Source organism: Sinocyclocheilus grahami, unplaced genomic scaffold (genome assembly GCF_001515645.1).
Source record: "Sinocyclocheilus grahami isolate Dianchi unplaced genomic scaffold, SAMN03320097.WGS_v1.1 scaffold1225.1, whole genome shotgun sequence".
NCBI lineage: Eukaryota > Metazoa > Chordata > Actinopteri > Cypriniformes > Cyprinidae > Sinocyclocheilus > Sinocyclocheilus grahami.
The window spans coordinates 332189-348662 of NW_015506404.1; the positions used below are offsets into that span (position 1 = coordinate 332189).

At 38.4% G+C, this 16474-nt stretch overlaps 1 protein-coding gene and 1 long non-coding RNA gene across 3 annotated transcripts; one reads left to right on the top strand and one right to left on the bottom strand.

Moving 5' to 3' along the window:
- Positions 1-1464: 1464 nt before the first annotated feature.
- On the bottom strand, positions 1465-10142 carry LOC107568216 (heat shock protein HSP 90-beta). Its single transcript, XM_016254150.1, has 12 exons — positions 10037-10142; positions 9109-9252; positions 8799-9005; positions 8556-8715; positions 6651-6784; positions 6246-6557; positions 5994-6159; positions 5112-5302; positions 3995-4142; positions 2796-3064; positions 2051-2384; positions 1465-1964 (listed from the first exon to the last, which is right to left on the bottom strand). The coding sequence occupies exons 2-12, from the start codon at positions 9250-9252 to the stop codon at positions 1849-1851; spliced, it is 2181 nt and encodes a 726-aa protein (XP_016109636.1). The 5' UTR covers positions 10037-10142; the 3' UTR covers positions 1465-1848.
- An 842-nt stretch (positions 10143-10984) lies between these two features.
- LOC107568218 (uncharacterized) lies at positions 10985-14691 on the top strand. Of its 2 annotated transcripts, none has more exons than XR_001606727.1 (4): positions 10985-11000; positions 11300-11402; positions 13988-14111; positions 14620-14691. It is a non-coding gene; the product is annotated as an uncharacterized lncRNA (long non-coding RNA). The 2 variants fall into 2 exon arrangements; XR_001606726.1 differs by lacking the exon at positions 10985-11000 and adding an exon at positions 11143-11163.
- The last annotated feature ends 1783 nt before the right edge of the window (positions 14692-16474 follow it).

Here is a 16474-nt window from a genome sequence, read left to right on the forward strand (position 1 = left end):
CAGTCAAATGTATCCTCAATACTTCAATTTATTCATAGAAATACAGATATTATATAGGCATATGTCGAGGGGAGTTTCACCCTCTTAACCAATGAGGATATGAATAACATACACGTAGGATCTTTGGCCAAGAACATGTTTATATAAAATGGCCACATGTACAGAAAAACATGGACATATTAGGAATAGACTTTTGTGAAGAATGCTGAACTGTCTTCAGAGTTTCATCACAAACCTCATTCCTAGCCATCATGTCCTTATTTGGGACATTTGAACCAAGAGAAGCTAATGTATACATTTAAGCATGCATACCTCGCATATAAGAGATATTTAAAACATAATACAAGAGAGAGAAATGGATACAGAAGGGGGGATTCAGAGAGAATGCGTTGTATATAGAAGAGTGAGAGAGAGGGAGAAAAAAAGGAGGGGTGAGGCATATCTGGAACATTCTCTTAACAAGACAGAGAGTGTTTTCTAACACACATAAATGTAGCTCGAGGCACACTCTGTTGAAAGTGTATAGGTGGCGCTATCGAGCCATTTTGCCACACCTACTTCTAAAACCCATATCATGTACATTTTCGCCAGTTCTGACACGTGTGCAAAGTTTCATGAGGTTTGAAGCATGTTTAGTAGTGGTTAAGTTCAACATCGAAGCTTAGAAGCTTGTATCAGAAAAGCATTTCACATTGAAGCACTGTATCGGAGCTTGATTCGTTTTGAGAAAACCACGTGACTGCTTCAGTATCTGGTTCAAACCAAGTGGCAACCTCTCGCTCTCTCTCGTGAAGCCAACACGGATGTGACTTAAACTGTAATTCATCAACTGGCCGCTAGAGGCTGGCTGCAAAAGCGAGTTAATCCCATAGACCCCCCCACCCCCCACATGTTAAAATGCCCAACTTTACAGCAGAAAAAAAAACATGTTTACAGCCGGTTTCAAAAAATTGTTTTGATTCATGACAACTGAGTTTTTTTAAATAACTAATTCGTTTAAATTATAGTAAGCCTTAAAGTTCTGCATAATTAAGGGCGTGGCCACTTGAGTGACAGGTGGATTGCCGCTGCGGTCACCTCTGGTAATTGTATGTTATCGTTAGTCAATGCACTGCATTTTTAAACTAATGCTATAAAAATCAATTTCGCAGTCCATTTTAGCCAATGATAAAACCACATACCAAAACGTCTTCCAGAGAGAGAAAAAAAAAAAGGTTCAATAGACAAAACTCCATAAGTTTTAAGTGATTTAAATGAAAGATCTAACGACTCTTACATGCCGTTCTAAAGACTAATAATAAGTGCCTTGATTTCATTTAACTTCAATATTGCATATAACTTGACTAAATTTTCAAATAGAATACTTTTTAAACCTAATTTAAGTCTTCCACTTTAATTATTCTAATGTATTTCATTGAAATTTTTTTTGAGTCCAAGCAAGTGAGAAAGCAAAGACGACACAAATTCAGGTTTCACCACGTGTTTTAATTTCTGAAAAACAAGACAACACATGCCTGCAGTGAGGCAAAGGTCTTTCCCCTTCCATGCAGAAAGAAATCATGCTCGATTCAATCCAGCACAGCCAGCAGACTCAGTATCAGTGAAACACAGTGCTTATTGTGCTCAGACAATACTGTCAATCCATGAACATCACATTACATAAAAAAAAACAAAAAAGGTACATTATGGCTCAAAACAGAGCAAAAGTTGACAGTATGCTTTTGTTACATTATGATTCTTTCAGGAATCATCACTGAGATCAGGTCAACCTTCTACAGGTCAAAGAGAACGACAGGATGTTAAGGAATGATTACGGAAAAGTGATCGGGGAATTTTAGACAAATGGGTTTAATCGACTTCCTCCATGCGAGAAGCGTCATCGTCTCCTTCCAGAGGTGGAATATCTTCAGGAGCAGGAGCAGAGCTTGGCTCTTCCACAGGTACGTCTTCATCTTCATCAATACCTGCAGACAAAAAATAAAAAATTAATTCGTTACTGACCCAACTATATCAGGACTAAAACATAAAAGAAAAAGGAAGTTAAATTTACCCAATCCCAGTTTGATCATTCTGTAGATGCGGTTTGAGTGCGTCTGAGGATCGTCCAATGAGAAACCAGAGGAAAGCAGGGCGGTCTCAAACAGGAGGATGACCAGATCCTTCACAGCTTTGTCGTTTTTATCCGCATCGGCCTTCTGCCTCAGGGTCTCCATGATGGGATGATCAGGGTTGATCTCCAGGTGTTTCTTGGCCATCATGTAGCCCATGGTAGAGTTGTCCCTCAAAGCCTGGGCCTTCATGATCCTCTCCATGTTGGCCGTCCAGCCGTAGGTGCTGGTCACGATACAGCAGGGAGAAGAAACCAACCTGTTTGATACGGTGACCTGGAAAAGAATCAGATCAGCTTAAGGAACGGGAATTAAACTGGTAAGGCAAGTTCTGGTGGATCACTCACAGTTGCTCATCACTGTTAGATCAAACAGAATACTTGTTAGTCACTCTCAACACAAATGCATGTCATTTGAAAGAAAAACGGCTACTAGGACTCAAGGTACACGCTGGAATGAACATGTTTTCACACATTTGAGTCTGCAAGCGAAATGCAAACTCACGAAGCAGTGCAAATGTCCATTACATAAACTCACCATCTGTGCAACTCTGACTAGGAATCCTGTTTATAACACAATTTGGAATAATTAATGCCTAATAAGGGTGGATTAAGACCAAAATAAACTAGGTTTTCACATACTGGCACAAGTTCGGTTTTTATGAACAGCTGCATTACGCAAACACACCTTCTCTACTTTCTTGTCCAGAATCTCCTTCATGAGCTTGCAGAGGTTCTCAAACTTGGCCTTGTCTTCCTCCATCTTTTTCTTCTCGTCTTCATCCTCGGGCAACTCCAGACCCTCCTTGGTGACGGACACCAGAGACTTGCCGTCGAAGTCCTTCAGCTGCTGGACGCAGTACTCGTCGATAGGCTCGGTCATGTACAGCACCTCGAAACCTCTCTTGCACACGCGCTCCACGAAAGCAGAGTGGGCGACCTGGTCTTTGCTCTCGCCTGGGGAAGATAGACAACATCGATAAGAACAAGTATATTGGATTCTTTAAAATAGGATTTAGGAAGGAGGGGGGGACCCTACAAAAAAAAAAAAAAAAAAAAAAAAAAAAAAAAAAAATGACTCTAAACATAAAAAAACAAAAGCTAAATTATAAGCCTGTGAGGGGAAACGTTCCTTTTGCACTGATCTGGGATCAGCTGCACACAAAAAAAAAAAAAAAAAAAAAAAAAAAAAAAAAAAAAAAAAAAAGCTACAAACAAATAATCACTGCAATTTCACTTCAGTTTTTTATATATATATATATATATATATATATAAAAATATTAAAAAAAGCACATTATAACTGTAAAATACTAATATTTATGGCTGTCTTATGTTCTTTATTTACAACGGTTACCCCATCAAACTTTAAAGCCCTAAACACACTATACGATTTTTGGCTGTCCCAGACGAAACATCGGCATCGTGAAAATCGTGGCGATTTCTGTGATCGTGGCTCCTAATCAGTGATCCGGTGACGTGAGACAGTGAGAGGTTCAAAGACGATTTTTGTTTATCACTAGCACATGCTGATGGCGTTTTATTCTTTTATAGGAACGTGCGTCGTATCATACGAGTCAATAGGTGTCATCATCGTACAGTCTACACATGTCGTAGCCAAGTTTGTTAGATCCATGTCGCGCAGTGTGACATGCAGTGATCTTATAGGATTGCTAAAATCATGCAGCGTGTTTTGAGCTTAAGACAGAAAACCCCAGGGAGCCCTTAGTTTTTATTAATCACTTCTTTACAAAAATGGGGAGATGGTTGACGTGTTGCGTTCCCAAATGCATGTCAATGTCACACTAAGCCATTTTGTGGTTTTGATTTTTCTTCTATTAATCGTGCAGCCCTACTTTAAAAGCAGGTTGATGCGGATGAAGTCTTACCAGTGATGTAGTAGATGGACTTCTGGTTTTCCTTCATACGGCTGACATATTCTGTGAGGGAGGTCATCTCGTCGCCGGATTGTGAGCTCTGATAACGCAACAGTTCTGACAGCTTCTTGCGGTTCTGAGAGTCCTCGTGGATGCCCAGCTGGAATTCACAACAAACATGTTAATACCACTTTTAATTATATTCTTATCGCAAGTAATTAGGGTTGGGTATCGATTGGTTTTTTTTTACCATACCGGTGCCAAATCGATACATAAAAGAAAAGAAAAAAAAAGCGATGGATAACATTGAAGAACATATATTAATTTTAAATATTTTTATACATAGCATTCACACTCCTCGGATGCTCTCATTTCCCAAGTTGTGATTTCCTTATTCTAAGGCTAATAAATGTATTTCACGATCTGGGTCATTATCGATTACAAAACCACACAATGTTTCTACTGTATCTCTGTCAATCACTCTGATATTTAGTTCAAATGAGTGAATTGAGTGCTACCGTCACGGTCTTTAATCAGTTATGTGAATGACTATGGTATGCCACATGCACTGTAATGTTTTATATTAAATATTACATTTCCAAATGAAAATAGCAACATGATCGTTTTATAAAGTATGCGTTCATGGATTTTCGCTGGAGGAAACAGCTGTGGTGTGATGAGGGGTGAACGCAGCGAAAACTTTACAAAAGGTCACGAGGGAGCAATCAATTTCCCCATCTACGTTACTGTAAACTATTTTGCGTTGCGCCACCACGGTCTGCGGATTAAAGAGCGAGCTGAAAGACGGGGAGAAGACGAAGTCTGCCGCCGTTTTCATGTGAAACTTAAAGGGGACTGACTGAGGCAATCACGAATTTGTGTACAGTTTATAGAGCTAATCGCTATAGCCCCGGCTAAAAATTGCCTAGCGACGCCCATGCTTCTTATGTCTATTTCGGAGAACCAGGACAAATATTTCAATCGATAGCTCAGGCATTTAAGTGGCACCGAAATCTGCATTCTGATTTGGTTCTAGTACATACCGGTTACATAGGTACCGGTGCCATATTGGCACCAGGTTTCGGTACCCAATCCTACAAGTAATGGGATCAAAGTCTAGGATTCTTACTTTCAGATTCTTGGAGAAGCCGTCGTAGAACTTCTTGTAGTTCTCCTTGTCCTCGGCCAGCTCAGCAAACAGCTCCAGGCACTTCTTGACCATGTTCTTGCGGATGACCTTGAGAATCTTGCTCTGTTGTAGCATCTCTCTGGAGATGTTGAGGGGCAGATCTTCAGAGTCCACAACACCACGGATGAAGTCTGGGGGGACAATGATTGGCTGTTAGCGAGACTGCACCATTTGAAACCTTCAATCATCAAGACCCAAGATGTTTAGCAGCAAAACTTCATTTGCAATGCATTCAACTTTTGTAGTCATGTAAAAACTATCATCATCAGGAAATAATGTGGAGCAGGACTTTGTAAAGTCCATCAGAATTCGACCATGGAAAGGCAACTCCTTGACAACTTTTCTCAGACTTGATTACATCAGCAGCGTAATCAAAAGCAAATGGGCAATTTCATGTTGAATTCAAGTGACAGCAAAAAAAAACAAAAACAAAAATTCCAATTATGCCTTTTATTCATCCTTATGGTCTTTCCAAATTCATAAGACTTTGGTTTATCTTTGAAACCCAAATTAAGACATTTTGAAACCAGAGAAATTTCGGTCCATTGAAAGTCCAGGTAACCAAAAAGTCACCATAAAGTAATTCATATGAATTTATAAGCCTTATGTAAAAATATAATCGCTTTATATAAGGAACAGATTTAATTTAGACTTTTGAATTTGTCATCTGGACATTTAATGGCAAAACCTCAGGTTTCATTAAAAATTACACGTAATTGGTTTAAAATATAAACCGCAAAATCTTATGGGTTTGGAACGTCAAGGGCGAGCAAATGGCAATTTTCATTTTTGGGTGAACTCTTTAAACGCAAAGCTACTTACTCAGATACTCTGGGATGAGCTCCTCACAGCTGTCCATGATGAAGACCCTTCTGACGTACAGCTTGATGTTATTCTTCTTTTTCTTGTTCTCAAAGAGGTCAAAGGGGGCACGGCGAGGGATGAAGAGGAGAGCGCGGAACTCCAGCTGACCCTCCACTGAGAAATGCTGCAGGACCATGCATAAAAGGGAGTATTTCATCAACTCTCAAACATTTAAGTGTGAATCTTGTTCTGCAGAATTCATTGTGTTACCTTGACAGCCAGGTGATCTTCCCAATCGTTAGTCAGGCTCTTGTAAAACTCTCCGTACTCTTCGTTGGAGATGTCGTCAGGGTTGCGGGTCCAGATGGGTTTGGTTTTGTTCAGCTCCTCCTGGTCGATGTACTTCTCCTTGATCTTCTTGGTTTTCTTCTTGTCCTTGTCTTTGGAGTCCTCGTCATCATCTGAGCCGACATCCTCAATCTTGGGTTTGTCTTCACCTTCCTCCTCCTCCTCCTCCTCTTTCTCAGGCTTCTCCTCCTCTGCCTCGTCGTCACTGATCTCCTTGTCGCGTTCCTTCTCCACCTGCATGGAAATTGGTATTTTGCCATCACTCAACTACCAGAACAATTTTATCAGAATAATTAAACTCCACTAGTTAAACCGAATCCAGCTTACGAAGAGAGTGATTGGGTATCCGATGAACTGGGAGTGTTTCTTGACCACTTCCTTCACTCTCTTCTCCTCGATGTACTCTGTCTGATCTTCTTTCAGGTGAAGAATGACTCTGGTTCCACGGCCAATGGTCTCACCTGGAGATTGGCAGGTGCGTGAACATTACAATCACCCTTAAAATTGCACTTATGTCATCAAAGTAGGGGTGTGCGATATTGACAAAAAGATCTCCATTTTCTGGGATTTTAATCGATAATTAGACGATATTTTGCTGAGTGTGTTATTGTGCTGGTATCTTAAGGACTGCCATGGACAGCTGGTTTTTAAAGTTTTTGAAATTCTTCATATTATGTGGTGGTCAGTTCACACGGATAGAAATGAATCTTTTCCAATAATTTCATATTTTATGGGCATTTTTACCTTTATAAAGCCATTTTTCTAAAAGTGTCCATTATCTTTTGAGTCAAATTCATTCAGTGAATTATAATAAGACATTTGGGCTGTTACCAAGCAAATGAAAATCAACACAGAAGCTGCATCTGAAGTGGCATTTAGATGTATTTACACACTGCTTAATGCAAGACATGAATGCATTTAACCTGCAATTACAAATGCATAAATAATGTTTTAATATTAAACATAAAACGTTGAATACTGATATTTGAAATTATTTAAAGGGGTCATATAATGCGATTTCAAGTTTTCCTTTCTCTTTGGAGTGTTACAAGCTGATTGTGCATAGATAAGATCCCTGAAGTTGCAAAGACTAAAGTCTCAAATCCAAAAAGATATTCTTTATCAAAGACTCTGCCACGCCCCCCTAAAACGGCTCGTTCTAACACGCCCCCACATATCTACCTCACTATGTGGAAATATTTGCACAATGCGCCCAAATGCACATGCAAAGAAAGGCAGCGTGGTTTCAGTAACCGCAGTTAGTGTTGAAGCAGCATGTCAGGGAGACGCTGTGTGTTTCTAGGCGAAAGCAAAAGCACTTTATTTGGCCTTCCGAAAGTAGATGCATTTAGGAATCTTTAAGATTACTTACAACAGAACAGCAATGCATTTTATGGACGACCGTTTCGTGAACCTAGGAGAGGAGGTCATTCTGACTTTGCTATGACAATCTGGCGCTTCTGAATCAGCTACCGTTTTGTTATTAGTTTAAGTATTTGCTATTGACTGTTCAAATCAAAAGAGTTTTGCGCATCGTGTGTGTGTGCGCACGTGAGACAGAGTTCACAGTGGAGTCAGCCGTCTTAACCGTGGCTTGTGTACTGCAAACACATACCAGCTTCATCACTGCGTCTGTCACACGACTCTGTTCCCCTTTCGGGCTGCTGTCTTTATGTTAGTATTATGTTACCTGCCTAGGGACTGCAGATGAAAAGTAGTTATTGTTACTAATTCTGGCATATTTACATGGTGTATATTTATACAACAATGTTCATGAATATGCATGGTCCCTATTAAATAAACCAATAAAATAAATAAATAAATAAAACGCAAGTCTCAATTAACTTATTTATTGAATGGTTGTAAAAAACAAAAACACACAATATCATATTTGCAAATATGGTAATATCTGGAGAAAACGGCAGTCTTCATGTGAAACTGATTAACTATATGAAGTGGTATAAATATATACATTTTCTGCCCCCATGTCTTGAACTTGTGATAATGCATTTAGAATTTTAATAGACAATCATTCAGTGAAAGAACACTCTAAATGCGCACACGCACTAGTCTAGACTTCATGTAATGCATGCGTGCGCTCTATAGGGGTGTTTTAAATGGTTTTTGCAATATACTCTGTCAAAATCGCACATCGTTAAAACTATGAATAAATAAAATAATCGTAGACGATATATCACACACCCCTGAATCAAAAATGAGTTTGTAACGTACCATGGTCCACCTTGACTGTGAAAGAGCCGCCAGCAGATGACTCCCAAGCGTACTGCTCGTCATCGTTGTGTTTAGTGATGACCGTGACCTTTTCAGCCACCAGGTAGGCGGAGTAGAAGCCCACACCAAACTGCCCGATCATGGAGATATCTGCGCCAGCCTGGAGAGATGAACAGGAATCGTTAGAGACTAAATTCAATGGAGAAATGTTGATAAGCATGCCAAAACTAGCAGACGCATCACCTGCAGAGCCTCCATGAAGGCCTTTGTCCCGGACTTGGCGATGGTACCCAAGTTGTTGATGAGATCGGCTTTGGTCATTCCAATACCGGTGTCGATGAGGGTAAGAGTGCGTTCATGAACGTTGGGGATGATTTCGATCTTCAGGTCCTTGCCGCTGTCCAGTTTGGTGGGATCCGTCAAGCTCTCATATCTGATTTTGTCAAGAGCCTGTCGAGTGGGGAAAACCAGGCTGATCGCAGGAACTATATCATCCTATTGCTAGAGCTAGCAATATATGACACTATTAAAAACAGTCTATCATTGGGCTTACATCAGAGGCGTTGGAGATGAGCTCCCTGAGGAAGATCTCTTTGTTGGAGTAGAAGGTGTTGATAATGAGAGACATCAGCTGGGCGATCTCTGCCTGGAAGGCAAAGGTCTCAGCCTCCTCCTCTTGGCGCATTTCTTCAGGCATCTGAGAAAAATCAATTCAGATCAACATTATTACATACATGGTTTAACATGTCTACATAAGTGTACATCATTACTGATTTTGGTTTATAAATGTCTAAATTGAACAAACAAAGGGTTAAATGAAAATGAAAGCATTTATCACTTGTAGTACAGTTATACAAGACAAACCGGTGCATAAGAGGCCCGGATGCGGAAGAACATGGCGCAGAAGGACAATGCGCTCAACACGTGTTTTCCTGCTGCAATCCTTGTAATTAAATTGATTTAGATGTGTACTGCTTTTTTTATTATTCAACGTAATAAATACCATTCTCATGACGCTTATTCAATAACTTTAAACACTAATACAAGAACGTTAATTAAAAAGATATGATGACTTTTAATACACCAACCACCCATTCCGGTCACCTCCGACTCTTATATGCATTACACATATATATGATTTATAGCAAGATATTTAGAAAAAGATGCTTAACCAGTAACTACACAGCATTGTGAACCACTGCACCTGCTCATCAACTCATTAAATAGCCACAAAAACAAATAAACATCACATCCTACATTAACGTACGATTCTTTCAAAATAAAAAGAAAAGTCTTCTGAAGGATGACCGCGTCTGTTAGATCGGAGACAAGCGACTCTTAACCGGCATCCGCTTCATTACAACACCGGTCAAAGAGCGAATGAAATACATAATTAATTCAGAGATTAAACGCCGTTCTCTTAGTCTACAGTCATTCCTGGAATGATATAGAATCGTTTAAGATAGAGACCGATGGCTTACCTTGGTTAGTTTCGTTGTTTTTTGATGGTTTAATCGCCACAGAAACAGCTGATCTCCCCTACACTGATACTCAGGGAAGCAGAGCGAAGAGAACCCCGCGTGCGCGGCTCTTTTCTTTATACTCCGCCTTTGAATGTGCGGCTGTATCCCTCCGCGCTGACTCACTCTGAGGCGCTTACATATCGTCAACAAAGACAAACTACACTCTTTTATTTGTGTAAATCGCATTTATTCCCAGCTACAGATGCAGTATTTTACTAGCTGCGTCAGATATAAATAACGTCTACATAACTGAAATAATATAGTGTTTCTTAAGAATCGCTTAATAAAATACAATAAACAATAAAAACTAATTTTAGAACTTGAAATACGTCTGGAGTCTGTTATTTGAGATTCGTATTAAATTGTCCTGTAAGAAAGGACCCGAATGAGTACATTTTTTAAATCAACTTTCTTAGTAAAACCCTACGATTGCCTTGCACGTTGTTGGAAATAAACCATAAGCATGATTGTTTGACTCTTGGTAACTATAATAATATCTGTGATATTTAATACATGTTTAATTGTTAGACAGAGAACACCGAACAGTTATTAAAAAAACAGGTAACGTTTGGAAAGATGCGCACAAAATGTGCGACTCTTTATACAATCTTCACCTTGTTAAAATATTTTTTGTCATTAAAACATGAAATAGCCAAACGGTCAGAGAACGCAGTGAAAGAAATGCACATAACAAAGCATAATCGACTGCACTATGCTTCGCATCGGAAGAACATCAGGCTTTGGAACTAGCGGTGCTTCGTCTCTTTCCAGCACTTTCCATGAAAATCCCGCCTTCGCTTACGTCACCTGTCACTCAAATGCAGTTTGCGGCCTAGAAGGGCGAATATGAAGAAACGTCTGGTTAAATTTCAACAAGAAATGATTTCTTAATGTCCATAAAAATACGTTTAATTTATTTCGGGTAAATTCGCCCTGGAAATTTATAGACCGTTTTGTTAGATTTAACCAGAGATACATTTAATTTTAATATTTTCATATTTAATGCGCAATATAAAAGCTTGGAAGTTAATGAATAATTCTGAATTCATGAATTCATGTTTTATTTAGGATCAACAGAGAATATGGTTAGCAATATTACGCAAAGAACACCAAGAAATTCTTAAAACCAAACTTATTGTATATTTGCATTTGATTTGTTATTTGTTTATTTTATTTAGCTTTTAGAGCAGAGGTCTTTTAATTTGCCCGTTATTTTCCCAGAATTCCATTTCACCGGAAACTGCAGGTTCGATTGCTCGTTGCTTTTACTACGGATCCGGTGAACTTTCCGTGCGAGAAGCGAGTTGATATCGATTTGGTTTGAGTGAGTATGATTTATTAAAGTATTGGTTATCGTTTTGAGTTCATATGTTCATTGTTTCGTACAGGACTTCGATAAAACGAGTTAATCCGTTGAGAGAGGTCAGAATAAAGGCTTTTTGTGACCGTTAGCTCGCGGCTAGCAGCTGCCCGGTCTGACTGAAATGATTCCCGCTGGTATTTTCTGACAAACCGGTCTAATTTAGGGGTTTATAATGACTACATTTCACATAAGCAACACCATTTCCGCGCTATACACAATTTTAGCTATCATACACCTGTTTATTTGGTTAGCTAACGTCAATGGGTAGTCACATTGTGAGACGTTACACCAACGTGAAATCGGCCTTTAAATAGTTTTAAGACCTTTCGTCTGATTTCAGTGCGTTTAGTTAATCTCTGATTGATTTCAGTGCTTTAAGCCCAGTTCGGGTTGATTTTCAATCTGTACAACATTTCAAGCTGATTTCAGTACTTTCAGTTTTATCTTTCAGTCTAATGTTGCTTTTTTTTTTAGAGGACAGTTTATTAAAATATAGGGAATTTCAGATCTTTTAGAATAAGATTAAGCTTTATTTCAAACCTTTAAACTGATTTCATGTTGATTTTAGAACTTTCAGCTGGTTTCAGGTCGAATTCAGGCTGATTCAGAGCTTTCCCGTTGATTTCACAGCATCCTGAAATCAGCTGATTGGTCTGGCAAGATTTTCTGATTTGGTGTTGATTTATTTTTGGTGATTATGGCCTATAAATGAAATGCATTCAACAGAAAATTTAACAGCTTTAGATGTAGACTCAAGTAATAGTACTATAAATACTAGAGACGGGCCGATACCGATATTGGGGCTTAAAAAAAGGCAGATATCGATATTTCTTTGTGCATATTATAGTACAGTACCAGTCAAAAGTTTGATACTATATAGATAGATAGAATACAGTATATACATAAACAGAATATATATACATAAACACATTTTTTGCAATGAACACTCAAATGTGGTGATCAAACACTTATAATGACGTGACAAAGATATGTAATGATGGAGGCAGGGCATTTAACAATAAACTTTATTCAAAATGAGCCTGACATCACTGCACTGAACCGTAAAGTTGAAGTTTATTCAATTTTAAGTCAATTCAATTCCATTCAACTTTATTCCATTGAAGTTTTTTCACTTTGGAACCATTCATTCACAGATTTGCGCTACTGTCTTCACACACAGACGAAACTTACTAGTGAAGTGTGACATAATATACCTCTGTAAATATATATATATATATATATATATATATAAATTCACATCTTACATACTTTAATGCCCTTTGAATGTAATGTACGTTCCCTTGGAACTGGAATCATGGCGGAATATCATGTGAAGTCCACTTCGCAGGGCACTTATGGTCGAATAAGACAACGTGTGAATGCTGCCTGAACAAGAGACCTCCTTACTGAAGGGAAAGTGTTGACTGGTGTCACTATCTCGCGAATGCGCCGGCGGATTTCCACCAAATTCGGGGGATCCCTTCAGCTCGAGGAGCCCTCTCGAACGCCACCCTCTCCGCGCGTCGGTAGCCCCCCGGGATCGCTAGATCGGTCGGCGCCGGACCATGAATTTAACCACCCATAACTCCCGAACCCCCGGGGACACTAAGTAATTACACCATTTCAAGCATTTTATCGGCGTTATATGTTCTGGAAAAAAAAATTCATATCGGCGGCATATTCGCCAATACCGGTATATCGACGACAGGCTCATATCGGCCGATAATATCGGCTAAACGATATATCGGTCGGGTTCTAATAGATACTTACTGTAAACTATGAGGTGAATTGCAGAACTAAAAGGAACACTCCACTATTTTTGAAAATAGGCTCAATTTCCATCTCTCCTAAAGTTAAACAGTTGAGTTTTACCGTTTTCGAATCCATTCAGCCGATCTCTGGGTCTGGCGGTAGCACTTTTAGCTGTAGCTTTGCATAGATCATTGAATCTGATTAGACCGTTAGCTTCTCGCTCAAAAATGACCAAAGAATTTCGATATTTTTCCTATTTAAAACTTGGCTCTTCTGTAGTTACATCGTGTACTAAGACCGACAGAAAATGAAAAGTTGCGATTTTCTAGGCCGATATGGCTAGGAACTATACTCTCATTCCGGCATAATAATCAAGGAACTTTGCTGCCGTATAATGGGTGCAGCAGGCGCAATGATATTACACAGCGCTTGAAAATAGGCTAAGTTCCATCAACATAATCAACGTGACCACCTGCTTGCACAGGGAGCGTGCTGGGGACTATTTTCAGGCGCTGCGTAATATCATTGCGCCTGATGCACCCATGGTACGGCAGCAAAGTTCCTTGATTATTATGCCAGAATGAGAGTATAGTTCCTAGCCATAAACGGTAAAACTCAACTGTTTAACTCTAGGGGAGTTGGAAAATTTGCCTATTTTCAAAAATAGTGGTGTGTTCCTTTAAGAGAAGATCTTGATTGTGTAAGCGGAGTAGTGTGTGTATTGTAGCAGCCTAAACAATGTATAAACTCCTGTTATTTACAGTTGTTAATGATGTGTTTGCCTTCTGTCTAAGGTGGGTGTTCTGCCCAAGATGTCTTTCCCTCCTCATCTCAACCGGCCACAAATAGGCATCCCAACGTTGCCGCCAGGAATCCCTCCACCACAGTTTGCTGGGTTTCCACCGTCAATGCCTCCTGGTAATCAAGATAAACTAGATTTATCAGACCGTGTGTAGGCATATTAGTGTTCATGTGGCTCAACTGTTAGATCATAGAGTTAGCAACGGCGAGATCATGGGTTTGAATGACATGGAATACACACTGGCAGTTGCTTTGGATAAAAGCGTCAGCTAAATGCATAGGCTACATGTTGATTATAACGGCAGCTTTCATTGAAATCCAGAGCATTCAGTCAGCTTTTATGAAAGTGTCAACTGTTTCATCTTGATTATGCAGCATGGTGTTGCTTGCTTTGAGTATTCAAAGTTCGAATAACAGATTTGTTGTCATGCTTAATATAATATTTTCAAGGAAGGTTATGGTCTGTTCAGTTGTTTTTTTAAGGGGCCGCATAAGATCTCTTATGCATTGCTAGGTGAACAGTTTCTATGCTAAATGAGCCTAAATGATTATAAAATGTAATTTTGACAAATTCAAATTAGGGTGAACATTATTTTCTGATGTTGTTGATTTTTCCCCTTTATAGGAACCCCAATGATTCCTGTCCACATGGGCATTATGGCCCCAGCCCCTGCGGTAATGTTATTTAATTATAGAAAATTTAATTTCTTTCAATTACTTTAGCCATTTCCAGTCTAAATATATGTATGTATGCATTGCTATATTACAGGGTTGGGTTAAAAATATTGATATCCAAATTTTTATTTGATTTTCATTCTGAAAAACCAATATTGATTCTTAAATCCCAAGAATCGTTCTTTTAGGCAGTTTTTTTTCTTTTTCAGTTGAAGCGTGAATAAAACGTCACTAAACATTATTTGTGCGCACATCCCATACAATAAACAATCATCTTTGTTACTTTTGATATGAAAAAGTCTCAGCTTTCAAATTCTGTCAGTTTTATCACAGAATTAAAAACATTTTTTGGCATGCTTTAAAGGGTCATGAAACCCTAAAACATTTTTTGAGACGTCAACATATGTACAGGTTGCACACCAGCAATGTAAATATAAAATGTCTGCATTCAGCAGATATTGAAATTGATACTCTGTTGTTAATATTAACCTGTCAGGGATCTCCGCATAGTTTAAAGCATTTGTTGAGAGATTATTTTCCTTAAGAAAAATTTAATCCAAATGAATTGATATTGAATTGAATCAAAATCAAATCTGGGTCAATACCCAGCCATAGTGTTTCTTTGTTCTGAAGTATCTGTCTCTATTTATGTATTTGCTCAGATTACATTGCTTTGAAGTAAATTCAAAGTGTTTCAAAATGTAGAATTAAGTAACAATCTCGTTAAAACAAGGCATGCTTTATCTTAATATGCAAAATATGCTATGGGGATGCTTCTTGTTAAATCAGATTTTTATAATGTAAATATAAAATGTCTGCATTCAGCAGATATTGAAATTGATACTCTGTTGTTAATTTTAACCTGTCAGGGATCTCCGCATAGTTTAAAGCATTTGTTGAGAGATTATTTTCCTTAAGAAAAATTTAATCCAAATGAATTGATATTGAATTGAATCAAAATCAAATCAATTTGTGAAATCTGGGTCAATACCCAGCCATAGTGTTTCTTTGTTCTGAAGTATCTGTCTCTATTTATGTATTTGCTCAGATTATATTGCTTTGAAGTAAATTCAAAGTGTTTCAAAATGTAGAATTAAGTAACAGTCTCGTTAAAACAAGGCATGCTTTATCTTAATATGCAAAATATGCTATGGGGATGCTTCTTGTTAAATCAGATTTTTATAGGGATGCCATACCTCATTTTTATATTAGTCACCATCACATTAGTTTTTTGTCACATGGCTACATATTAAAGGATTAGTTCACTCGTTATTTAAAATTTCCTGATAATTTACTCGCCCCATGTCATCCAAGATGTTCATGTCTGTCTTTCTTCAGGTTTTTGAGGAAAACATTCCAGGATTTTTCTCCATTTAGTGGACTAAATGTATGTACTAAAGTATATAAATTTAGATTATTATTTTTTTTGTTAGAGAATGACCGATCGTTTGGATAGATAAGACCCTTATTCCTTGGCTGGGATCGTGTAGAGCCCTTTGAAGCTGCAATGAAACCGCAATTTGGACCTTCAGCCCTTTGATCCCCATTGAAGTCCAATTTATGGAGAAAAATCCTGGAATGTTTTCCTCAAAAACCTTAATTTCTTTTCGACTGAAGAAAGACAGACATGAACATCTTGGATGACATGGGGGTGAGTAAAGTATCAGGAAATGTTAATTCTGGAGTGAACTAATCCTGTAATTGTGATGTAACGTATCGAATCATTATTATACTCTTATACCTTTTGTTCTTTAATATTTTGAATTTTGAGGTTTATTTTTATATTGTGAGCAATGTTAAGTTTT

Bases quoted from the DNA above. Each gene is read 5' to 3' on its own strand.
- LOC107568216 (XM_016254150.1), bottom strand. From the start codon at position 9,252: ATGCCTGAAGAAATGCGCCAAGAGGAGGAGGCTGAGACCTTTGCCTTC. The intron at 6,785-8,555 runs GTACGTTACAAA...GCCAATCTCCAG, and splicing joins CACAGTCAAGGTGGACCATG to GTGAGACCATTGGCCGTGGA. The intron at 6,160-6,245 runs GTAACACAATGA...ATGGTCCTGCAG, and splicing joins AAGATCACCTGGCTGTCAAG to CATTTCTCAGTGGAGGGTCA.